A 26,317-nucleotide genomic window follows, 5' to 3' on the forward strand; every position below is an offset into this window, starting at 1 on the left:
TGAAGGTGGTTACAGATGAGATAGCTTACACACTAATTAGTGCTGTATCTAGTTTGGGTTTCCTATTTTAAGAGAGACAAGTCTCTTGTCCAATAGGATAGCCGCTATGAAGTCGCTATTTAAATTAAATAAATTAAAATAAATAAAATAGAAAATTCAATTTCTCAGTCTCACTAGCCACATTCGAGTACTCAAAAACCCCATGTGGCTAGTGGCTACCATACTCAACCGTGCAGAATGGAACATTTCCATCACGGCATAAAGTTCTATGGGACTGCGCTGAAAAACCTCTGGCCTTTAGACTTACGAGATCTCTCCTCTTAGAACCCCCTTCCATCCTCTTCCCACAGTGCTTCCCCTATAACCATCACCATCCTTATTCTGTTCGTAACTGCAGAATTCCAGGACGGCAGGGACTGTGTCGTACTGCTGTAACTCCAGTGTTTAGTTTTGAAGCCCCGCGCTATTAGTAGGCGCTCAGTAAACGTTGAATTAATAGGTTATAAAACCTGAGGGACTTTCAAGATACACCAGTCCCAAGCCCTTTCCCACGCTGAATGGGTCCTTTAGGTGTCTCCAGCATTTTTTTTTTTAATTTTTTTTTTTTTTTTCACAGAAATCACAAGTAGGCAGAGAGACAGGCAGAGAGAAGGGGAAGCAGGCCCCCCGCTGAGCAGAGAGCCCGACGCGGGGCTCGATCCCCGGACCCCGAGATCATGATCCGAGCCGAAGGCAGAGGCCCAACCCACTGAGCCACCCAGGCGCCCCAGCAGCATTTTTTTTTTTTTTTTTTTTTTTTAAGCCTATCTTCAAGCACCGTCCTGGAGGAGAGAGAAAAGCACCACCACCCACCCACCTGCAGACTCTGAAGTTTCCAGGCGGCCGCCTCAGGCTCTGGCGTCACCGGCCCTTCCCACCTCTGCCCGGGTCCGCCCCCTCCCTGATTGAGCAGAGGCCAGGAGCACGCGCCGCCCCCGCCCCTAATCTTCATTGCGCAAGCGCAGCCTGCGAGCTTGGGGCGTTTCGAGGTGGCCGGCTGCCGGCGCTCAAGAGCGCGGGGGTTTGTGGCCTGCGTTCGGCCGGCTCCAGTCGCGCACTCTCCGAGGCAGCGAGGCGCAGCGATCCGTCTCCTCGCGCCCTGGGCAGTGTGGCCATGGAGAATCAGGTGCTGACGCCGCACGTCTACTGGGCTCAGCGACACCGCGAGCTGTATCTGCGCGTGGAGCTGAGTGACGTGCAGGTAAAAGCCGGTGAGGGTGGCGGGACGAGCGCCGGGTTGCAGCCCCGGGGACCTTCCGATCTCCCCCATCCCCTTTGTCCCGGGGCGTGCTGGAGAGCCTGCAGTGCGCCAACGGGTTCGGCGACGCGGTGCACTTTTCGGCGTCCGGGCCGGGGCAGAGGCTGGCCCTCGTCGAGGAACACCCGTAGACCCCGGGCCTGGGGCGCAATCCCCTGAGGGCTGCAGGTACCTTCGGATGCTGCGTGAGCCCTGCGCGGCTCTCGGAGGCTGCCCCGGCCTTCTCTTTGTTCACAGCCTGCGGCCTGATGGAGCCCGCGCCCGGCCCCGGAGGCCTAGCCGTCGGGGTTCGGGTTTGCCTAGGCCCTTCGAGGCATGGGATGAGCTCTTTGGGCCGGGGGTGCAGAATGAACGGTGGCTTGCTGGGTCCTGGCTGGACGTTTGGCGCTGGCCAGAGAGGTCCTGCCAGGCCGGTCTGACGTTCGCAAGGCCGGTCGCCGCTGCCCCCAGAGGGGCCACACCCACCTTCCAACCGTTCAGTGATGGAAATCATTCTTGTTAATTTTAATTTTAAAATCCGGAAGACCCGCTGAAAGTGATTTTCCCCTTGTTCAGAGGGCTGTGAGCTCAGGTTTGCGGAGTTGCATAGAGAACTTAAAAATTAAGTTACATCAAGCATTTATGTTTGATTTCCTTAGCTCCCTGTATGACCTGGTCCATGCCTCCAGGACCCGTGTACCCCCTGCCTCTGTCCAAACCATCCAGGACTCCAGGTTTTGAGAAAGTGTAGGGTTTTCAGTCTGGAATGTTCTTTCTCCAGTCATCCTTGCTCCTTATCTGTGACATCTATGGCAATTTGTAATCTCCTTCATTCCACTTAACTTTCTCTGCCTTTGACTCAGTCGTTCATATTTCTCTCTGTCCACCTGTGTGGCATATTTCTTGCAAAGTGTAGGTGCTCTTTGGATATGGATTTGAATTTGTTGAATTGAATCTTTGTTTCTGGAATTTAAACCCGTTTTCCTGTTGAAAGAGAAAGACAGTACTGGCCAGAATGCCTTTAAATAGGATGTGACATTGCATGGCGTGGTAAATCAGACTGCATTATACTTTTGCATCAGAAGATGAATAAATGTACTGTACTGTCTCCTTCTACTCTGCTCCAGGGTGTTGCAGGAAAGAAGGAAACAAACAAAATCGTTGTTGGTGGGGATCAAAGTCTCCATCTGGAGAGGGTTCTCAGTAACTGTGGAACATGTGCTATGACAGTTTTTTTTTTTAAAAAAGTAATTTAGCCAAGCCTTACGTAGACCAATTAAATATAGGCCCTCCCCTCTCTAGATGTTATCATGTAATAAGGATGTCCTATTCTGGGATACTTTGAAGCTGCAAACACCAAAGGTGCTTTTAGGGGAATAGGATGGTGGTGGTAGTAGAAAGAAATGGAAATTAGTTGGACAAATGAAAGGATGCATCATACTTATATTTGTTTTGAGAGATCTAAACCTCTTTGTTAAGAAATAGGAACACATGGGCGCCTGGGTGGCTCAGTGGGTTAAGCCGCTGCCTTCGGCTCAGGTCGTGATCTCAGGGTCCTGGGATCGAGTCCCGCATCGGGCTCTCTGCTCAGCAGGGAGCCTGCTTCCCTATCTCTCTCTCTCTCTGGCTGCCTCTCTGCCTACTTGTGATTTCTCTCTGTCAAATTAATAAATAAAATCTTTAAAAAAAAAAAAAAGAAATAGGAACACGTGTTAATCATCTTTGGTATATTTAGAAATATGAGAGGTATACATTTGAAAGTTATTGTAGTTAAAGAAATGCAAAGGTGGAGGAAAAAAATGGAAGTTTCTTTTGGAGAGAGAAATCCTTTTATTTTGGGGAAAAAATAAATCCCCCCCCCACCAAAGTAATGTGTTAATACCACTCATAAAAGAAATCCTCTACCATGTGTGAGGTACTAGAGCTTTACAGAGATGAGTCAGCCAGTCTCGGTTTTCCAAGAGCATACTATCTAGAAGAAGCATATTATCATATACAGACAAAAAGTTTTGTGTAGGAGTATGTTTATTGGTAGAATTGGAGTTGGATATGAACCAGGTCTCTGGTGTTAAAGGAATTTGTTACCTCTCATGCTTAGTTAGAGATGACTTCCTGAAATGAGATGAAGTGTTCTTTTTTTTTTCTTTTTAAGATTTTATTTGTTTATTTCTTTATTTGACAGAGAGAGAGAGAGAGAGAGAGCAAGCAGGTGGAGTGGGAGAGGGAGAAGCAGGCTTCCCGCTAAGCAGAGAGCCCGATGGAGGGCTTGATCCCAGAACTTTGAGATCATGATCTGAGCCGAAGGCTTAATGACTGAGCCACCCAGGCACCCTGAGATGAAGTGTTCTTGTCAAACTGCGATTGGAAGAATGTTCCAGGAAGAGAAAGGCGTAGACTCTTAGGTTGTTCGATTTGTCCCGTGTCAGTGCAACTACAGCCAAAGTGCCAGGGAAACACCCCTGGTTAAACAAGGTGGGTTTATTATTCATTTCAGGAAGGAAGATCATAGCCCATGCGGGACGATGATGTCTCATTAAGGGGGTTAGAACTGATTGTAGGATTTAAATGCTGTCAGAAAACGGGCAATTCTGTGGTTGGCTATCAGAATAAATCCTACCTGTAGGGAGGAGAGACTAGCAAAAGAATAAATGTAATTGGTAGAGAAGTCACAGTCACTCATTTTGGCCAAGAGAAAGTATTTTGGGAGTGGCATAGCAGCCATTTTATTGGTCTGTGCTTACATAAAATTATGAAATGACCTTTGTCTCATTTCACCGAGGTTTCAGAATAGCCTTGTCCAAGATTGGTATTCTGTGCCATTATGTCCAGGAGAGTAAGATTGCCAAGCTGTGAGTGACAGGCCACCCTCTGAATGTCAGGGCTGCTGGGTTATTTTCTTTCTTTCTTTTCATTTCTCAATTGCTCAGTGCACGGCTGTTGAACCTGTAATTCAGGCTCTGGATTAAACAATTCATTTATTCAATGAAGACCATGTGTGCAGTGCCTCCTTTTATCTCATTAAGCTAAGTATTGGGTTGTTGGACAGCTCTCTGTCGCCCCCTGCTTTCTGGCGTTTCCCATAGTTACTGAGTTTTAGTGTTGAATTGCAATTTAGGGAAATCAACTCTGCTTCCCTCCCTTTCTGAGACACAGAGAACTGTCCAGTTTTCACATCTCTGTTCTGTCCTTAGAGCACAGGGCTAGTGGCTCCTGAGAAACGTCCACTAATGTGAGGAGGAATGATGCACAATAAAGACTTCCAACAGCAGCCTTGTCTGTGTGTGACGTGAGTGGTAGCAAAGATGCTAGCAGGAGTCCAGGGGACTAGGGCAAGGCTATTCTCAGAATAGAGTTTATTTTCAAGAAAAACGTAATTGACAGGTTTGTGCCAACAACCATAGTTGTTAAAGCATTCGTTCATTTATCAAGGTTTTGCTTTGTTTATTTTAGTTGTGTGTGAACAATGTGCATACCTGTGTTTGGGAGCTGTTTGACAGATACTGTTTTTGTCCTTATTTGATAGACACTCTGGTGGAAAGAGGGGTAACTGAAGAAGTGAGATTGGGGTCTTGGGGTTCTACTTCCTGTCTGGTGGCTGTGGGTAATTCATTTAGCCCTTATGTCTCTCGGTTTCTTCCTCCAGATAAATATGAATGCACCGAATTCACAGGATTGTTTTGAGGTCTGAATTGGACAATGGATTTGAAAGTGCTTTGTAAATTCTAGTTTGCTATTCAAGTGAAAGGATTATTATTGTGATACTAAACCTTAAAAGAGAGAGAGAAACACAAAGGGCAGTAGAATAGGGTAGAGTCTATTAAGCAGAGTTAACCATATATGAAAACTTATTGTACAGCAGAGGTGGCTTTACATATTAATTGGGGAAAAGATGAACCATTTGGGAAATTGTTTGGGGACAGGTGGTAATCCAAATAGCAAAAAGATTATATAAGGTCTCGCCACAAAAGTCAGTTCCAGGGGGGCTAATGACCAGAATGCATAAAGCAAAACTACTAAAAGAAAATATCGGAGACCATCTTCATGATTTTGGAACAGGGAATAATGTGTTAAATAAGACACATGAAATATAACTCCTGAAGATTAATTTAAGACAAGCTTGAAAAAGATATCTACAGCACGTATCACCGACAGGTAATTAACATCTGAGATATGTAAAAGACCACCTACAAATCAATAAGAAAAAAACATATTACTTATTAGGAAAAGGGCAGAAAATATAAGCAATTCAGAGTAAAAGGAAACAAGAATGACCAGTAAACCTGAAAAGATGCTTGATCTCAGTCGTAATCAGGGATATGTAAATTAAAGGGATAGTATTTGTTGGGCGCCTGGGTGGCTCAGTGGGTTAAGCCACTGCCTTCGGCTCAGGTCATGATCTCAGGGTCCTGGGATCGAGTCCCTCATCGGGCTCTCTGCGCAGCAGGGAGCCTGCTTCCCTCTCTCTCTCTCTGCCTGCCTCTCTGCCTACTTGTGATTTCTCTCTGTCAAATAAATAAAATCTTAAAAAAAAAAAAGGGGGGATAGTATTTGTTAGAAATTGATAATATTTCTTATATTAGGTTGGGAGAAATGAAAAGTCTAACACTACCAACTATTGTTGAGATTGTTTAGCAATGGGACATTTTTATACAATCCGCCCACCCCAACCTCACCAAAGACCACCAGAAACAGCTTTTTGTTTTAAAGTTAAATTAAATTTATTTAAATTCAGTTAATTAACATATAATATATTACTCATTCCAGAGGTAGAGTTCAGTGATTTCATTAGTTGCATATAAACACTTCAGGCACCCCGATTATAGGTAACTTTTAAAGAAGCTCCCTTTTAGGGCGCCTGGGTGCCTCAGTGGATTAAAGCCTCTGCCTTTGGCTCAGGTCATGGTCCCAGGGTCCTGGGGAGCCTGCTTCCTCCTCTCTTTACCTGCCTCTCTGCCTACTTGTGATCTCTGTCAAATAAATAAATAAATAAAATCTTAAAAAAAAAAAAAAAAGAAGCTTCCTCTTGGTGGGGGGGGGAGGCTGAGCAGAGTCATCAGTGGTGCAGTGTTCTTGGAGTCCAGAGAAGAGGGGAAGGCTTTCTTTCTAAAGGATGTAGGCCTTGAGCTATGTTTTTTTTTTTTTTTTTTAAAGATTTTATTTATTTATTTGACAGACAGAGATTACAAGTAGGCAGAGAGGCAAACGGGGGCGGGGGGAAGCAGGCTCCCACAGAGCAGAGAGCCCGATACGGGACTCGATCCCAGGACCCTGAGATCATGACCTGAGCCGAAGGCAGAGGCTTAACCCACTGAACCACCCAGGTGCCCGGTTTTTTTTTTTTAAAAAGATTTATTTACTTATTTATTTTTGAGGGGAGGTGGGGAAGGTCAAAGGGAGGAAGAGAGAGAGAATCCCAAGCACATTCCCTGCTATGCACAGAGCCCCACTCAGGGCTCGACCTCATGACCCTGAGATCACGAATTGAGCCGATATCGCAAGTGGGTTGCTTAACTGACTGAGCCACCCAGATACCCCTTACCCTGTTTTGTTAAGTGTAAGTAGAATTTGGATCCAAATAAGGTAGATTGCAGGGGATTTGAATTAGTATGTACACCCAGAGTATAATGCAGCTGGAAAAAGAAGGAGTGAGATCTCTATGAAATGATGAGGACTGATCTAGGTGAAAAAAGCAAGGTGTGTGAGAATGTATATTATATTCTACCTTTAATATAGGAAGGAAGGGATATAAGACTATCTGGGTATATTTACTTAGTTTTTGGAAGACGTGTGTGCACATGTACGGAGGAAGGATAAAACAGAACCTCTTGAAATGCTTACCTGTGGGTAGTGAGTAGGAAATGTTGTGGAGGGACATGGGTTTGAGGTAGGACTTCTGAAGATACGTTTCTACAGTTTGACTTTTCACCCATGTGAGCATTTTACATAATTCAAAAATAAAAGAATACAATGGCAAATCTTGAAATTTATTTCAAACAGAATCAAAAGGATGTAACTGTATATCAAGTTGATAACATAACCATCCAGATAAATAACTTAATAAAACTAACTTCGAACACAGTACTCTGGTTCTTTAGTAAAATGAATTCTAAGAATAAAAAGAAACATACTTCACTCAGTAGGTTTATTGTCAGGAGGAATACTGATATAATTCCGAAAGCTTTTGAGGATCAAATAAGGAAATGTGTTAATGCTATTAGGAACCAAGGTTTTCGGTGTAAGAAAAACGGTAAAAATATTGAATAACAGAAGACGAGAAGCTCTGTAATAGTAAATTTGAATTGGAAATTTAAACATATGACAACATGACTTTTAAAATTCCTAGCTAGATGCTAAAAATGAGCATTGAGTGTACCTCAGTGTGCCAGATCATGTTTTCTTTTCTTTCTTTCTTTCTTTTTTTTTTAAGTAGGCTTTATGCCCAACATGGGACTTATTAAACTCAGATACTCTACTGACTGAGCCAGCCAGGTCAGTCAGTAGCCACATCATGTTTTCTAAGTTACCATTCAAGGCTCTTTGAAGAAACGGCTGATTATTCCAGGTCTATGCTAGAGAAAGCACATCCTCAAAAGCCACAAAGTCATGTCAGAATCACATAGGAGCTGGTTTGAAAGGATTTCCACTGGCCAAATTTGTGCTCATTTGAACAGCAAAAGGAGCAAGAATAGTAGTGGACTTTGACAGAGGGAACTAAAAAAGAAGAACCATCAGTCCAGAGTGATACTCAAAACGAAAGGAAGATGGAGGTGTGGGGTGTGGGGTGGGGAGGCCTAGGGGAAGGGGCGGGAGATGGGTGTGGTTCCAAAAGGGCAGCACTAGGGATCTTTAACAGTTCAGTATCTTGACTGTGATGGACAAACCTACGCTTGTAATAAAATTGTATAGTACTTACACATATACACAAATGAATACAAGTCAAACTGGGAAACTATGAATAAGATAAGTGAGTCATATCAATGTCAATATCCTGACTGTGATATTCTACTATAGTTATGTAAAATACTGTCTTTGGGAGAGACTGGGCAAAGAGTACAGGGGATCTCTTGGTGTTATTTCTTATAACTGCATGTGGATTTACAATTACCTCATTAAAAATTTCAATTTAAAAAATGAAGAGGGAAGAGAGAAAGGGAAAAACTCTTCCTTACAGAAGAATGCCAGCTAAAAATGAAGATGGAATGATTGAATTAGAAAATCATCACTGTGAGGTCTCCAAATCAGGCAAGGATTAACAGTGGATGACCGTTCCATTGGAGGAAAGAGTAAATTACTTACTAATTACAAAAGAAAAAGTACTTTTAAAGTAGAGAGTTTGGCAGTCCCTATCAATTAAATGATCAAGGTTAGTATCACCCATCTGATGGTATGGGCCTCCTACTACGATGCCTTAAGAACTACTCATATAAAAAGAAAAAAAAAGTACCTATGTCACCTATGAGATATTCTTGTCAAAAATGAATAATAAGAAGGAATGTCCAGACAAATCCATAACGTGATATATTGTCTAAGACAACTGGCATGGATTAAAAATAATAAAAGTAGAAGTCTATATTGGGTTAAGATAGAACAGTCAAATGTAATGTATGAAAATTGATTGGTTTCTGGATTTGTGTGTGTGTGTGTGTTTTAAACGTAAATGCAGGAGTGGTTTATTTAATTTAATTTAATTTAATTTTTTAAAGATTGTATTTATTTATTTGACAGAGAACAAGAGAGCACAAGCAGGGGGACAGGGGGAATGACAGAGGAAGAAGGAGAAGTAGGCTCCCGCAGGACCCTGGGATCATGGTCTAACCCCAAGGCAAACGTTTAACTGACTGAGCCACCTAGGCGCCCCATAGTAATGATTTAAAGATAGCCACATCAAGAGCTCAATGGAGAAATGGACTTTCTTTATTCTTTCTTTGAATCTGGGCAGGTCCTGTGGCAATTTATAGAATGCTGCAGAATGATACTGTGGCCATTCCCAGGCTTAACCTTTTTAGGAGGACTGCCGGCTTGTGCTTCTGTTTTAGAACACTTGTTGAGATGTTCCCTCCCAGAACTCAGCAGCCCAACTGTGAGAAACCTAGATCACACAGAGAGGTCACACGTATGGGTACGCTGGTCAGCAGTCCCAGGTGAACTCCCAAATGACAATCAGTGTCAACTCTGAGCCATATGAGTGACCATCTGGGATGTTCCCATCCAGTATTCGACAGCCGTAGCCACCGTCCAGTGGAGCCTAACTGTGCAGCTGAGCATAGTTTAGTGTCAGATAATAAAATAGTGTTTTTTTGTTTTTTGTTTTTTCATAGTGGTTTTAAGCCACCAAGTTTTGCATTACAGTAGATAACTGAAACAAGTAAACATTTTTCAGGCCGTTGTTTAAATAGAAACTGTTTATTAGAGGATATAGAATTTTTGTTCCTAGGTGTGAGAAAATTGTAATTATGTAAGAGAATGTCCTTATTTAAAAGCAGCATGCTAAAAGGTTTAGAGGTGAACTATCTGCAACTAATTGTGAAATGACTGAGAAAAGTCGTGTATATAAAAAGCAAGTGTGATTAAATATAATCAACTGATGAATGCCATGTGAGTATTCATTATACTATTTTTTCCTCAATTTTTAAAGTGAATTAAAATTTTTCACAATAAAATATTGGGTTGAGACACTGTTCTGGGGGAGATGCCGTACACCCACCTTTGTGTTTGATGATTCACTAGAAGACTTCATGGGATTCATTATGTAGTTGTTCTGGCTAAGATTTATTACAACGAAAGGGTATATGACAGGATGAGCAAAGGATTAAAAAAACACAGGTGGAGTGTAGAGAAATTCCGTGCACAGGGCTCCTCATCCTCTCTCCTTCCTGTGAAGGTATACACTTGAGTTGCTCTTTTTTTCCAGCAATGAAAACTGCAGTAACTTATGTGCAATGTTTCTGCCCAGGGAAGCCCGTTAGAGAGTCAGCACCCGTGTACCCAAATTCTAGACTCCCAGAAGGAGAGTTGGCGTTCACCACTAATCACATTGTAGGCATGGTGAACCAACTGTTAGGTGATGGAGGAAAGCCAGGTTTCCTTTTTTTTTTTTTTTTTTAAGATTTTATTTATTTATTTGCCAGAGAGAGAGAGAGAGGAGCGAGAGTGAGCACAAGTAGCCAGAGAGGCAGGCAAAGGCAGAGAGAGAAGCAGGCTCCCCGCCGAGCAAGGAGCCCGATGTGGTACTCGATCCCAGGACGCTGGGATCATGACCTGAGCCGAAGGCAGCTGCTTAACCAACTGAGCCACCCAGGCGTCCCGAAAGCCAGGTTTCCTAATGCCAGCCAAGGGCTGATCTTGGAAGCAGTCCTTTATAAAGACAGCAGCCTCAAGATTGCCATATAACTGTTTTTTGTGCTTGTATTAATCACACACATGTGCAAAACTAAATACTAGTGATTTAGATGAGCTCTAAATGTCTAAAGGTAGCAGATAGTTCACTGACCTCTGTAGTTTTGTCAGAAATTATGAAAATGGGATGAATTAATTTCAATTCACTCAAGAGTTAATGAGACAGTAGGGATTCAGAGATGAGTAAGACACAGCCCCTGCCATCAAGGAACTCAAGTCTAGAGGGGCAGATAAACCAATAAACAATGATTGGAGAACAGTGTGGTAAGTATTATAATACAGGTGAAGACAAAGCACTAAAGAAACTATTAATTTTTATGTTGGAGGTGAGTAGGAGGGAGGAAGAGGAATTAATATTTGGTCTGGACTTTGGAAGGTGAATAGTATTCAACAGGTATGGAAACTTAGAATGGGCATTCTAAGGCAGAGAAAGAAAAGCAATGAGAATCTAAGTCCTTAGTAGTTACCAGATTCTTTACACATTATTATAATTCAGTTCTTACAACAATATTGTGAAATGAGCGGTGTTACTGTTGTCTTAAAAATAATAACAGTTGTTGGGCGCCTGGGTGGCTCAGTTGGTTAGGCGGCTGCCTTTGGCTCAGGTCGTGATCCCAGAGTCCTGTAAACGAGTCCTGTATTGGGTTCCGTGCTTGGCGGGGAGCCTGCTTCTTTCCTTCTGCCTGCTGCTCTGTCTGCTTGTGCTCTGTCAAATAAATAAAATAAGATCTTTAAAAAAAAAAAAATTAAAAAATGACCGTTGTGGATTTGAAAGTGAATGATAAAAATAAAAAATGGGGGCACCTGGGTGGCTCAGTGGATTAAGCCTCTGCCTTCGGCTCGGGTCATGATCTCAGGGTTCTGGGATTGAGCCCCACGTTGGGCTCTCTGCTCCACAGGGAGCCTGCTTCCCCTTCTTTCTCTGCCTGCTCCTCTGCCTACTTCTGATCTCTCTCTGTCAAATAAGATCTTTAAAAAAATAAAAAATAAAAAGTGGTATAACTAGGATTTGAACCCAGGTCCATCCAACTTCAGAGTCACTTTTTCCCCTTTTCCCTATTCATTTCTCTTTTATTTTTTTTTTTTATTTTTATTTTTTTTTTAAAGATTTTATTTATTTATTTGACAGACAGAGATCACAGGTAGGCAGACAAGCAGGCAGATAGAGAGGAAGGGAAGCAGGCCCCCTGCTGAGCAGAGAGCCCGATGTGGGACTCGATCCCAGGACCCTGAGATCATGACCTGAGCCGAAGGCAGCGGCTTAACCCACTGAGCCACCCAGGCGCCCTCATTTCTCTTTTATAAGCAAAGGAACAATTCCTCTAATAAAATATTGGCTAGGTTATGCAGATTCTATAAACAACTAAAAATGTTCAGTAAAAATCTTAAAATCATCATTAGAAATCAGCATTAAAATCATCATTAAAAATTATAGGGGAAACTCTGATAAAGCTGAACAGTGAAACTGCTTTTACCTTAAAAACATTAGCTCAGGGACGCCTGGGTGGCGCAGTTGGTTAAACGACTGCCTCCGGCTCAGGGCGTGATCCTGGAGTCCCGGGATCGAGTCCCACATCAGGCTCCCAGCTCCATGGGGAGTCTGCTTCGCTCTCTGACCTTCTCCTCGCTCATTCTCTCTCTCACTGTCTCTCTCTCTCAAAAAAAAAAAAAAAAAAAAAAAATTAGCTCAGCTGAGTGAACTTGAACTTTGGCTTTGACAGCCCAACAGAGTCCGGGGACAAAGTAAGGCCAAAGCCCACCAAAAATTCAATATGTAATAGGAAACCCTTCTCCCTGTAAACTACTTCAGAGGTCCCTACTCTTTGGCTAAGGATGAGCTAAAAGTAAATCCATCTCAGCTCTTCATCTCCAGAGGGCTTAACACTGAGCAAAGTAGCCCAGCTCCCCATCTCCAGAGGGCTTAACACTGAGCAAAGTAGAGGAAACGGTCCTTGAGGAGTTAAAATCATTGGTTGGCTTTTAAAAGATTATGTAGCCCAAATGTACACAATTTTGAAGATCTAAAAATCCTCAGGTCATGAATTTAGTTTAAAATGGTCTCAACTGGTAGAGTGGGTCATTATTATATATAATAACTGGTATCATTATTTTTAAGACACCCAGCTCTTAGGTGCCTGGCAGAAGCCAGTGGGGATCCCTGTGATCTAGCTATGCTGATATTGGGTAAGAGTTTTATTTATTTTTTTATTTTTTTTAAAGATTTTATTTATTTGACAGAGACAGATCACAAGTAGGCAGAGAGGCAGGCAGAGAGAGAGAGGAGGAAGCAGGCTCCCTGCTGAGCAGAGAGCCCGATGAGGGACTCGATCCCAGGACCCTGAGATCATGACCTGAGGCGAAGGCAGCAGCTCAACCCACTGAGCCACCCAGGCACCCTCGGGTAAGAGTTTTAGACCAAGATGTATTTTTAGAGATAGAAAGGTCAGTTCATAATGATAGAGGTTTGAATTCATCAGGAAGGTAAAACAATATTAAAGTTATATGTAACTAACACGGCCTCAGTACTGCATAAAGTAACAGAAATAGGAGAGACCGACAAGTCGACAATAGTTGTTTCTCAGTAATTGATAGAATAACAAGATAAAATTCAGCAAAGATACAGATTATGTGACCAAATAGTTAACAGTGAATCAGTAGAAATATATAGAATCCTGCATGTAAATTCCAGAATACACATTCAAGTTCACTCAAACATTTATACAATTCATACTGCTTCTGAATGCAAGTCACCACAAATTTGAAAGGATTAAAATCATACAGAGAATGCCCGCCGATCACAGTGCAGTTTAGGTGGAAGTTAATAACAAGATAACTAGAAAATCTCATGTGTTTGGAAATTAAATACTTCTCAGTAACCCATGTGTCAAAGAAATGATAATATTAGGAAATATGTTAGACTGAATAATAATGAAAATACTACATTCAAAGCTTGAGAGATGCAACTAAAGTAGGGGTTGGCAGGAAATTTATATTCTTTTTTAAAAAAATTGTAGCTGGCATATTAGTGTTGAGTGTACAGAATAGTGATTTGACATCGGTGTACATTATGAAATGATCACTGCCAGAGTCTAGTCACATATGAGGTTATTAGTATATTAGTGACTAGATTCTCTTTACTGTACTTTATGTTCCTGTGACTTACTCATTTGATAAGTGGAAGTTTTACTTCTTAATCTTCTTTACCTGTTTCACTCATCGCCTTCCCCCCTCCTCTCTGGCAACCACCAGCTTGTTCTCTGTACTTTTTGAGCCTGTTTCTGTTTTGTGTTCTTGTTTTGCTCTTTAGATGCCACTTAGAAGTGAAATCGTACAGTATCTGTCCTTTTCTGTCTGACTCATTTCACTTAGCACAGTAGCCTCTAGGTCTGGTCATGTCATCATGAATGGCAAGATTTCATTCTTTTTGATGGCCGGTATTCCATTGTGTGTCTATGCCACAGCTTTACCCACTCATCCGTGGATGGCCGGTTACATTGCTTACGTATCTTGGATGTTGTAAATATTACTGCTTTGAACATTGGGATGTGTATGTCTTTTCAAATTGGTGTTTTCATTTTCTTTGGAATAAATACCCAGATGTAGAATTGCTGGATTGTATGGTAATTCTATTTTTAATTTTTTTTAAAGATTTTTTAAAATTTACCTAACACAGAGAGAGATCACAAGTAGGCAGAGAGGCAGAGAGGGAAAGAGGGGGAAGCAGGCTCCCTGCTGAGCAGAGAGCCCGATGCTGGGCTCTATCCCAGGACCCAGAGATCATGATCTGAGCCGAAGGCAGAGGCTTTAACCCACTGAGCCACCCAGGCGCCCCTATTTTTAATATTTTGAGCAACCTCCATCCTGTTTTCCATAGTGGCTGTACTAATTTACATTCCCACCAGCAGTGCACGAGGGCTCCCTTTCCTTCACAACCTCACCAAGCTTTTTTTTTTCCTTTTGGATAATAGCCATTCTGACAGGTGTGAGGTGATACTGTGGCTTTGATTTGCATTTCCCTGATGATGAGTGATGTAGAGCATCTTTTCATGTGTCTATTGGCCATCTGGATGTCTTTGAAAAAACGTGTATTCAGATCCTGGGCCCATTTTTTAATTGGATTTTGTTGTTGTTGTTGTTGAGTTGTAGAGGAGTTCTTGATATATTTTGGATATTAATCCCTTATGGTACCTATCACTTACAAATGTCTTCTCCCATTCAGTGAGTTGCGTTTTTGTTTTGTTAATGGTTTGCTTCACTGTGCAAAAAGCTTTTCAGTTTGATGTAGTCCTATTTGTTAGTTTTTACTTTTGTTGTCCCTGCCTGAAGAGTAGGATGCAAAAAAATATTTGCTTTCCTTTTTTAGAAGATTTATTTATTTATTTTAGAGAGAGAGAGAGCGAGCGCGCGCAGTGGGGAGGGTCAGAGAGATCATCTGAAGCAGACTGCGTTGAGCACAGAGCCCAATGTGGGGCTTGATCTCACAACCCTGAGATCATGCATGACCTGAGCTGAAACCAAGAGTTGGACACTGAACTGACTGTGCCTCCCAGGCGCTGCCCGAAAAGATATGTCAAAGACCAATATCTGGGAGTATACTGACTATGTTTTCTTTCTTTCTTTTTTTTTTAAAGATTTTATTTATTTATTTGACAGACACAAGGAGGCAGAGAAGAAGCAGGCAGAGAGAGAAGGGGAAGCAGGCTCCCCGCTCAGCAGAGAGCCCCATGTGGGGCTCCATCTCAGGACCCTGAGATCATAACCCGAGCCAAAGGCAGAGGCTTAACCCACTGAGCCACCCAGGCGCCCCCTGACTATGTTTTCTTTAAGGAGTTTTATTGTTTCAGGTCTTATGTTTAAGTCTTTAATTCATTTTGAGTTTATTTCTGTATATGGTTTAAGAAGGTCATCCAATTTTCCCAGCACTATTGATTGAAGAGACTGTCCTTTCCTCATTGCATGTTCTTGCCTCCTTTGCCATAGATTAATTGACCATGGAAATGTGGCTTTATTTTTGGGCTCTGTTCTGTTTCATTGATGTATGTTTCTGTCTTTGTGCAAGTACTATACTGTTTTGGTTACTATAGCTGTGTAGTATAATATATATATGTCTATCTACACACACACATACACTATAGCTTTGAAATAAGGGAGCAATCGGATAAGCTATTGGGGTCTTTTTGTTGCTCTGTATAAATTTTAGGGTTATTTATTCCAGTTCTGTGAAAGATACCATTGATATATATATATATATATTTTAAAGATTTTATTTATTTATTTGACAGACAGAGATCACAAGTAGGCAGAGAAGCAGGCAGAGAGAGAGAAGAGGAAGCAGGCTCCCTGCTGAGCAGAGAGCCTGATGCGGGGCTCAATCCCAGGACCCTGGGATCATGACCTGAGCTGAAGGCACAGGCTTTAACCCACTGAGCCACCCAGGTGCCCCGGTACCATTGATATTTTTGATAGAGATAGCATTTATTTTTTATTTTTTTTAGATTTTATTTATTTATTTGACAGAGAGAGATATCACAAGCAGGCGGAGAGTCAGGCAGAGAGAGAGAGAGAGAAGCAGGCTCCCGCCAAGCAAAGAGCCCGATGCGGGGCTCGATCCCAGGACACTGAGATCACGACCTGAGCCGAAGGCAGCGGCTTAATCCACTGAGCCACCCAGGCGCCCCTAGAGATAGCATTTAGTCTGTAGATTGCTTTGGATAGTGTGGACGTTTTTTTTTTGTTGTTTTGTTTTTTTAAGATTTTATTTATTTATTTGAGAGAGAGACAGTGAGAGAGAGCATGAGCGAGGAGAAGGTCAGAGAGAGAAGCAGACTCCCCATGGAGCTGGGAGCCCGATGTGGGACTCGATCCCGGGACTCCAGGATCATGACCTGAGCCAAAGGCAGTCGTCCAACCAACTGAGCCACCCAGGCGCCCCTGATAGTGTGGACGTTTTAACACTATTCTTCCAATCCATGAGCATGGAATGTATCTTTCCATTTATTTACATCTTCTTCAGTTTCTTTCCTCAGTGTCTTGTAGTTTTCAGAGTACAAATTTAACCTCCTTGGTTAAATTTATTCCTAGCTTATTTTATTCTTCCCGATTCAATTGTAAATGAGATTGTTTTCTTAATTTCTCTTTCTGATAATTCATTATTAGTGTATAGAAGTACAGATCTCTGTATATTGATTTTGTATCCTGTAACTTTATGGAATTCGTTTATTCTAGTAGTTTTTTGGTGGAGTCTTTATGGCTTTCTGAATATACTTTCATGGCATTTACAAATAGTGATAGTTCTACTTCTTCTTCTTCTTCTTTTTTTTTTTTTTTACCAATTTGGGTACCTTTTGTTTTTATGTTTTGTCTGATGGCTGTATCTAGGATTAACAGTGCTATGTTAAATAAAAGTGAAGAGTTAGGACATCCTTGTCTTCCTGATTTTAGAAGAAAAGCTTTCAGCTTTTTGCCATTGTGTATATATGATGTTGGCTGGGAATTTGTCTTATATGGCCTTTATTATGCTGAGGTGTATTCTCTACACACACTTTGTTGAGAGGTTTTATCGTGATGATACATTTTACCGCTGAGCTTCTCATTGGATAAAGTTTGTCAGATGCTTTTTCTTATCTATTGAGACGATCATATGACCTTATCCTTCATTTTGTTAATGTGGTGTATCATGTTGATTGATTTGCAAATACTGAATGGTCTTTGCATCCCTGGAATAATCTCACTTGATTATGGTGTGTGATCCTTTAATGTATTGTTGAATTCAGTTCGCTAATATTTTTTCTAAAGTTTTGAGAGATGGTGCACAGCCCCGGGGAGGGGCAGAGGGAGTGGAAGATGCAGGCTGCCTGCTGAACAGGGAGCCTGATGTGATGTGGGGCTCTATCTTGGGACCTGAGCTGAAGGCGGGTGCTTAACTGAGCTACCCCAGCACCCCCACTAATATTTTGTTGAAGATTTTTGCTTCTGTGTTCATTAGCGATATTGGTCTGTGTTTTTTTGTGGGGGGGGATCGGGTTTTTTGGTTTGTTTGTTCATTTGTAGTGTCTGTCTGGTTTTGGTATCAGGGTAATGCTGGTCTCATGGAATAGGTTTGGAAGTATTCCTTAGTCCTCACTTTTTTTTTTTAACAGTTTGAAAAAGATGGGTATTAACTCGTCTTTAAATGTTCAGTAGAATTTACCTGTGAAGCCATCTGGTCCAAGACTTTTATCTGTCAGAACTTTGACTACCGATTCAATTTCATTCCTTTTTCCTTCCAAGTGACTTAGAGTATGGGAAACACACTGAGTTGGGCAAGAAGTGACCTGGGTGGGAACCTTACCTCCAAGATGTTCTAGAACTTTAGCTTTAATGAAAATATTTGCATCAAAGCCCTGTTTCCCTTACTGAGGAACCATGCCTTTGGAAGTGTAACCTCTTTTGTTGAGGTTCCCTAACTCCCTCTTCCTGCCACAGAGAGGATCATCTAGAATTTTATTGCTCCTTTGGGTCAGCATCTCAGCCTAAAGTCTGTACTCCCAATAGGGAGTTTCTCAACATAAAGCTTGGCTCAAATGCTCCCTCCCCGCCTGCATTCATTCTTTCCCTTTCCCTAACACTCTTGACTGTGAATAGAGAATGCAGTCCCCCTCTCCCCATTGTTATACCCCCTCTCCAATCTTCTCTCTGTCATTTGTTGGTTTCCTTCCATGCCTGTTGGAGCACAGAGAGCTGAGCCTGCAGGAGGAAAACAAATGAATTAGTCACAGCGCTAGAAACACGCTGCTCCTTGGTTATTAACTTTGAGCTGGGGGGTAGGAGGGGAGTCCTTTCTCATCCATTGAAAAAAGAGCTAAGTAGTTACACTCTAAATTATGCTCTTAACGTCATGTAGCAATTTCTGGGAATAAGTGAACAATCTGGAGAATTTTGATCTCTTTAGGTTGGTTGGGATGGGGGTTAAGAGGATGGAGCCTGAGGTGAGGGCACTGCATGCTTCATTTCGAGTGAAATCCCTTGCGATTGTTCAGCCCTTCTGCGGCCTTATAGGTCTCACTTTGGGTGAACCTCTCCTCAGCCATCCTGTTCTTGTTGTGCTTGCTCTCTTAACACAACACTTAACTGCTTTTTACTACTCTTTTGGTCTTGAGCGTATGTTACTTGTACTATTTGAGATCTTCTGACAGGAAATGACTCATCATCTGTTCCACTAGACTCTTTGCTTCCACAGCTCCGGGGCTGAGTCGTAGAGATCTGGGTCCTTCTCGGAAACACCTCCCATAGCACCTTTGTACCATTTGCCATTATGGGAATGGACTGACTCAGTATCTAATTGTTCTGCACGGTTAGAACAGCTTAGGGTTATTCTTACAGATGCCTACAATCTCAGATGGGTACAGCTAGATGTAGCAAAACCCCGCTCAGAGCTGCGCATAAACAACTAAATATATTTTCTGGGGGAGGCACAGGTAGGAGGCTAAGTCCCTAAGGGGGAAGGATGGAGGGAAGTAAGCCCCGGTTTTAATTTCATTTTTCTCCTATTAAAATGCCCTTCTCGCATCCTTGGTCTCTTTTCACAGAATCCTGCCATCAGCATCACTGAAAATGTGCTGCATTTCAAAGGTCAGTATCCGGGCAAATGCTGTCAGCTCTCTACACAGCTAAAGAGGCATGGTGGTGGTTTCTTTTTCTTTTTATCTATTTGTTTTATTCACTTTCTATTAATGCTCACCTCTCTGCTGCTCTTGGGGTAAACTAGATCATTTATAAACATATGATTAGGAAAGTCAAAGAACTTACGAGGACTTAGAAGTCCTGCTTTCCTCTTGGAGAGGCAGGAGATAGAGTGAGAAAGAATCCTGGGCTGGAAATCAGGACATCTGTCTTCTAGCGCTAATTCTGCTGTCCTTGGACCACTTGCTGACTTCTCTGGACTTATAAAAGGAAAGCGTTTGGTTATAATCTGTATTTCTCAAATTTTAGGACTCCTGAGAAAATGTTCTAAGGATCCGTGGACCCCAGTTTTTGAGAAAACATGTGAAGATTTAAATACGGCCACTTTAAGTGATATTTGGTTCTGTTGCAGCTGGGAACACAGCTGCAAACACGGCCTCTAAACTTGTGTGTTCATACTTGATTATAAGGTAGCTTTCTAGAGGATCCAGAATACACTTCCTTTTTTTTTTCTTTTTTTTTTTTTTTAAATATTATAATCAAAACAAAAAATAGAAATTTTCTTAATGAGACTTTGCAGCTCTCTGAGGCCACGCTCACTGGCCAGTTTAAGAAACACGGCATTCTAGATGATACCTAAAGCCTTTGCAGCTCTGACAGTCTTTGATTCTGTGAATCTGCCGCAGTCTCCTTTCTCCTTGGTTTGTCAGCAGATGCACTGCTGTGCCTGAGGGCAGGTCTGGATTCTTTGTCACCCAGTGGGGTGGGATTCTCCCTACTCTTTTTGTTCTCCGTCCTTGGAGTGTCATTAGTAAGTGACTGGGGTTGGGGGGCAGCGTAGGAGATATTGATGAATTTCTGCTTTACTGGAGGTTCCATCTACCTTCACACGCTTGCATGAACGTGCAACCTGGCTTTTGTATCTGCTTTTCTTTTCTTTTTTAATAGATTTTATTATTTATTTGACCGACAGAGATCATAAATAGGCAGAGAGGCAGCCAGAGAGAGAAAGGAGGAAGCAGGCTCCCTGCTGAGCAGAGAGCCCTGAAGCGGGGCTCCATCCCAGGACCCTGAGATCATGACCTGAGCCCAAGGCAGAGGCTTTAACCCACTGAGCCACCCAGGCGCCCCTGTATCTGCTTTTCAAGAGCAGTTGTGGTAGCAGCTTAGATTTTTTTCAGTTAAGGGACGGAAGTGTACCTTGCCACTCGGAGGTTATGGACTGACTGCTCGACCTTAAGGAATTTATGGTGTTAGAGAACAATAGCCACCCGGAGCAGATACTAGGCAAATTATACCATATGTGGCCAGATGAGGAAGGAGAATCCCAGGAGGGAACCAAATAATGGGCAAGTCAGAGAGTTAGAGGAGAAGGGATGTCCAGCCGTCCTTCACACCTAGGCATGGCACCTTTTTGTTTTGGGGAAACGAGCCATGTCAAGGCATGGGAAGGGCGTAACGGTCAACCCAGGGTCTTTTCTCCCAGATCCATTTATGCTCTCTTAGGAGCGAGCTGAGGAAATTAGATATATTTCTCTTTTTCGCTCCATTCAGGATATATTAAAGGAGAAGTCAGCTTCTTCATTTTCTGTCCCTGGTTGGGAGGTGTTAGATTCATAGCTTTCTTTGAGGTAGTTCAGCGTTTCCATACACCCTGCAACTTTCCTTAGCTGCAGTCAAGCTAACATACCTACCTGGTATGTCTCTGCCCTGGATTCAGTGCCAAAGTAAACGCAAAAGTTAAATTTATAGCTCTGTGATACCGTTGGCTTTGCTTTCAGTATTCTTTTTCCTGCCTATTATTTGAACTTGGTTGTTATCAAGGCCACATTGGGAGATGAAGTAAATTATTCTGGAACTGATCGTCAGAAGGACATACAGAGATAAACTTTTGTCTGGGATTCAGCTTATCCAGTTGTCTGAGTAGCTCTGCTCATGGGCCCCCGCTGGTTTGGGCAGGGCCCATTACTGTTCATATGCCTCTGAACAAACTGCACCAAGCTCTTCGATGGCCTTGCCCTCCAGCTCACTTCAACTCACATTTCTTTCTTTGTAGCTCAGGGACACGGCGCCAAAGGAGACAACGTTTATGAATTCCACTTGGAGTTCTTAGACCTTGTGAAACCAGAGGTATGTCCTTTCTTTTCTTACTTCCCTTTACATTTTAGGAAATAAATATGAGTGGTTTAGTGAAATAGGAGGATAGAGGTTGTGGGGGGTGGAGATGAAAACCAAAGGAGAATATAATTCTTTTTGTTGGGAACTGAGTCCTGATTTTAGCTGCAGAGGAGTGGGAAAGTCAGAGGGCCCCAGGAGAACCTGGCCTCTGCCTCCCATTTGCTAGCACTGTGAACAATTCTCTTCACTTCTGTGAGTGAGTTTCCTTGTGTTCCTTGTGAAATGAAGGGTTGGACTAAGAAATCCTCAGGGGCCTTTCCAGCCCCGATAATCTCTGGTGTTAGTGAAGACAGAGGAGTATGTCTGTGGCAGGGAGCAGAGTTACATAAGGCAGGTGAGGCCCATGCCAGGGGCTTGCTTTCATGTGACTTTGCTTCAGGGGCAGTGGAAATCAGAAAAGGTGGAGGCAGCCGACCTTTAGAAAGAATGCGGGAAATATTGTTGAAGTTTCCTTTCTCTCAGAGCTCAAGGGAAACTTTTATGGCAGGAAGATAGAGAATCTATTAGGAGGTGTGTTTCGGGTTCTGGAATTACATTCTTCTCTCTCGGGGCTTGAGCATACTGATCTCTCTGTGCAGGAGGGCTCAGTTGTTTCGGTTGGTTTAATAGTCAGCAGTGGTTTAAGGGGTAGAGAACCTGTCACGGGGCTTGCTTTAGAGGCAAAGGAAGAGGCCATGTAGAAGAATAATGAACTGGAACAGCCTCTGAGAATTTGAGTATAGCTGGAAGGTTGTTCTAGGCTATCCCTTGTGATAGAGCTGTAACCGATCCAGTAAATTCCAGCCTTGGAGAGACCTTTCCAAAACAAGGGCTCGCTATGCGGGGGCCTACTGACTGCTCAAATTCAGTCGTCTTCATGGGAAGGAGATTTGGAAGGTGAGGATGTACTGAGAATGATTGGATGCTGTGCCAGGCATGGTAGAGATCTGGCAGGAGGTTCACCTGGAACCAGAACTATCTTACCCTGATTTCTTCCTGTGTCCTTCAGTGGAGGCTCAGAGAAAGACTGTGCCGTTCGTACCAGTACTTTGCTGTGCCAGCCCTTGGTCTGGAGGTTCTCTTTGCATCACTCCTTGTAGGAGCAGAGAAGAAAGGGGAACGAGCACGCCCTGCAGCGCCTCTGTGTAGCCATCCCGGCTTGGTGCAGTGGAAGGAGTCGGGGGACAGGAAGGAGAGGGCATTCTCACATTCTCACTTTTTTTTCTAGCCGGTTTACAAACTGACCCAGAGGCAGGTAAACATTACAGTACAGAAGAAGGTGAGTCAGTGGTGGGAGAGACTCACTAAGCAGGAGAAACGCCCACTGTTTTTGGCTCCTGACTTCGATCGCTGGCTGGACGAGTCTGATGCAGAAATGGAGCTCAGAGCCAAGGTCAGTAAGAAACGCCCCGTCTAGACAAATCATAAGGAGCACAACTTATTTGGAAGTTCTTTGGGCTACCTCAGATACCTATCTGGGTCTGATAGAATAAAGACAACATTGCAAATTCAGTTAAAGACCTGGAAACAATTTTTTTGTTTGTTTTTAAGATTTTATTTATTTGACAGAGAATGCACATGCACGTGTGAGAGGGCATGTGTAGGGGCAGGGGCAGAGGGAGAAAGAGTGGGAGAAGTGGACTCTCCTCTGAGCAAGGAGCTTGATGTGGGGACCCTGGGATCATGACCCAAGCAGAAGGCAGATGCTTAACCGACTCAGCCACCCAGCCGCCCTGGAAACATGGTTTTATAGAAGTACTGGTCATATGTTTTGTAGACTGTCCCTCAACTGGGATTTGTTGAATGTTTTTCTTACAATTTAGAGAGGATGATGGGATTTCGGGGAGGACAACCACAGAGGTTTCATTCTTACTGTGTCACATCACGGTTATACACTGTCAGGACGACTTAGCACTGTTGGTGCTTATCTTGATAATCTGGCTGAGGGAATGTTTGTCCAGTTTCTCTGTTGCAGAGTAACTCCCCTGCCTTTCTTCACTGTGACTCACTATGTCCAGCCCATGCTTAAGGAGTGAGGAGTTATGCTTCCCATCCTTACTGCGGAACATCCAAATACTTTATTTGGAATTCTTCTGTATGGGAGATTTGTCTGTTCTCTTCCATTTATTTATTCAGTCATTTATTTATATCCACATGGACTGATGAATATTTGTTTTATAGTTTGGTTTATAATCCAGTACTCTATTATTCATATTTATTTTGTTGTTCATGTTGTTCTAGCTTTGGACATTGGAAGCTCTTTCAGTTGGCTCTTCTGTCTTTTTGACAAAGCTCCGTCATTGTGGGGCTTTTTTTTTTAATATCCTTAATTTCTGCCACTATAAGCTACTGCAGGCTTACCTTGTGGATTCCCTGCTCCAGCCCTAGAGTCAGCCATTCTTCAAGGAGTTCTGTTCTTTTTATTGGAGAGTCATAGTGGAAACTAAGATCTGAGCTCTAGATATTGTTTCTAGATTCTCCCAGGTGACAAAGTGAAGAACTGTATGTGTGCAGACTAGCCCATTCATACCCTGCCCCTACCTATAAATATTTCTGTATGTATGCATTTGTATCTCTATTGACCTAATGCTAGTTCTTAACTGATGTTGGAGACATGATTTTAGCTTCTGGAAAAACTATGCTAAAAATCTAGAAGTCTTAAAAAACAAACAAACAAAAAAGAGCAATCTGTTTCCTTCCCTAAACTTCTATTTTGTTTCTACAACCATGACACATCTGGAGGTCTTTTCCAGCTCCAACACTCTGAGACTCTCCATGTTGTAGTTTGGAAGCCAGCTGATTGGTTGAATTCTCCTGAGCACTGGATGGGCATTCTATGGTGCTGGGGCTCCCTAGTCAAGGAGGGGTCAGGCCTGTGGGCACCATGAGCTAGGACATTTGCCCCAGTGACACATGAACACAATTGGTGGTGGTGGCTTTGGGGAAGTCGGGTCACTTACCCAGCACATGGACTTTTGCAAGCATCTGGGAATTCTAACCTGTGTTCTTGGAAAACTTCTGTCCAAATTCTAGGAAGAAGAACGCCTAAATAAACTAAGGATTGAAAGCCAAGGCTCTCCTGAAAGTAAGTTGCCTCTGCTGCTGTGGTAGTTACAGTTAGCCAGCAACAGAGATGGGGGTGTGGAGGGGTGCGGTGCGGCAGGAGAGCTAAAAATGATGAGGTGCTGAGGACTCCTTAATGGCCAGGGCTTACTCTGCACACCCACATCAGAAGCCTTCATTTTTTCTAGTGTTTCCCTTCTCTTTGGAGCCTGACATCATCTGAGGGCACCAAAGCTGGTCTAGGAGAAGGGGAAGAGCCTTAGTCCCCTAGACTGGCCCAGTGTCAGTGGTAGCAGACCCTGCCTAGACACATGGAAACACCACGTAGGCCCAAGGCTACATTTTCTCTGGCTTGGTCTTTTTCTCCCAGATGAGTGTGGTTCTCAACCTCAGAAACTCTGTTTCTGTTTCTCTCCGTCCCACCGCTGAGAAGCGAGAAGCTCTGTAAGTGTCTTGTCTTCTGGGCGATAGCGATGAGATGCGGCAGCTCTTTGCTCCTTTACTGCTGGGTGGAAGCTCTGTAGCAGGCCCTTGAGGGGTGAGCCAATGAACTTGGCAGGGCACAGGCTCTCTAAGAGTATCCGTTCTGGGGTGAGGACTGTGAAAGACTATACAAAATGCCTGCAGAAAAGCAAAATAAAACCAAGGTTTCTCATGAGTCCATATATTTGCAAGTTTTAGGGGACCTTGTGTGGCGTACCGGAAGGAAGGAAGGGGAAAGTTTTAGAGTGGCTGTTGTCGAACTATGTCCCATGGCTCCCAGGGATGCTTTGGAGGGACAGGCCAAGCAAGCGCGTCCACTTCAACCCAGAGAAGTTCTGCTTCTGTGTTTTATATGTCAGGTTCTGAATAAAGTTTGTTTTGAAAAGGAGGTTTCATTGCTTTAGAAAAAGATTGACTAACCACTAATGGAGAGGAATATTCCTTTAGAAGAACAAAGAAGGGGTGAAGTTAGGTGGAGGCAAAGAATTAAGATTTGAGATTAAAATCAATTTTGAGGGCGCCTGGGTGGCTCAGTGGGTTAAGCCACTGCCTTCAGCTCAGGTCATGATCTCAGGGTCCTGGGATCATGTCCCACATCGGGCTCTCTGCTTGGCAGAGAGCCTGCTTCCTCCTCTCTCTCTCTGCCTGCCTCTCTGCCTACTTGTGATCTTTCTCTGTCAAATGAATAAATTCTTTAAAAAATAAAATAAAATCAATTTTGAGCTTGAAAATTATTTGAAATTTAAGTTAATTTTGGAGGGGGGTTTAAAGGGATAAACTTCAAATGTAAAAATTCTTATGTATGGATTTTTAGGATGTTAGATCTAAGGCTTTTACTGTTTTATCTCAATTCATGAAGTTTCCTGATGAAATGAGCTCTTGAGGATGGCAAAGTCTAATACATTTTTGTAGGTTTTTTAAAAATTATTTGCTTATTTATTTGATAGAGTGTGAGCAGGAGGAGGGGCAGAGGGAGAAATAGGCTCCTGCCAAGCAGGGAGCCTGATGTGGGGCTTGATCCGAGGATCCTGGGATCATGACCTGAGCCGAATGCAGAGGCTTAACCACCCAGGTGTCCGTACATTTTTGTAGTTTTGAAGAAAGCGTTTTAGTTAAATGTTGCAAAAAGGCTGACTCTTTTACCTTAGAACTAGGTTGCTTTTGATTGACCACCCTATTTTTTTTTTTTTAAGATTTTATTTATTTGGCAGACAGAGGTTACAAGTAGGCAGAGAGGCAGGCAGAGAGAGGGGGAAGCAGACTTCCCGCTGAGCAGGGAGC

General features: G+C 42.9%; 1 protein-coding gene across 1 annotated transcript in view; it reads left to right on the plus strand.

The window, feature by feature from the left end:
* The first annotated feature begins 1,018 nt into the window (after nt 1-1,018).
* The window catches only part of HACD3 (3-hydroxyacyl-CoA dehydratase 3), a 40,659-nt gene continuing 15,360 nt past the window's right edge, over nt 1,019-26,317 (plus strand). The window contains exons 1-5 of the mRNA XM_044231704.1: nt 1,019-1,240; nt 19,240-19,282; nt 21,390-21,463; nt 22,719-22,883; nt 24,524-24,575. Coding sequence (XP_044087639.1) covers nt 1,154-1,240; nt 19,240-19,282; nt 21,390-21,463; nt 22,719-22,883; nt 24,524-24,575 — 421 coding nt within the window. The 5' untranslated portion in view covers nt 1,019-1,153. The remainder of the gene's footprint in view (nt 1,241-19,239; nt 19,283-21,389; nt 21,464-22,718; nt 22,884-24,523; nt 24,576-26,317) is intronic.

Source organism: Neovison vison, chromosome 13 (genome assembly GCF_020171115.1).
Source record: "Neovison vison isolate M4711 chromosome 13, ASM_NN_V1, whole genome shotgun sequence".
NCBI classification, from domain to species: domain Eukaryota; kingdom Metazoa; phylum Chordata; class Mammalia; order Carnivora; family Mustelidae; genus Neogale; species Neogale vison.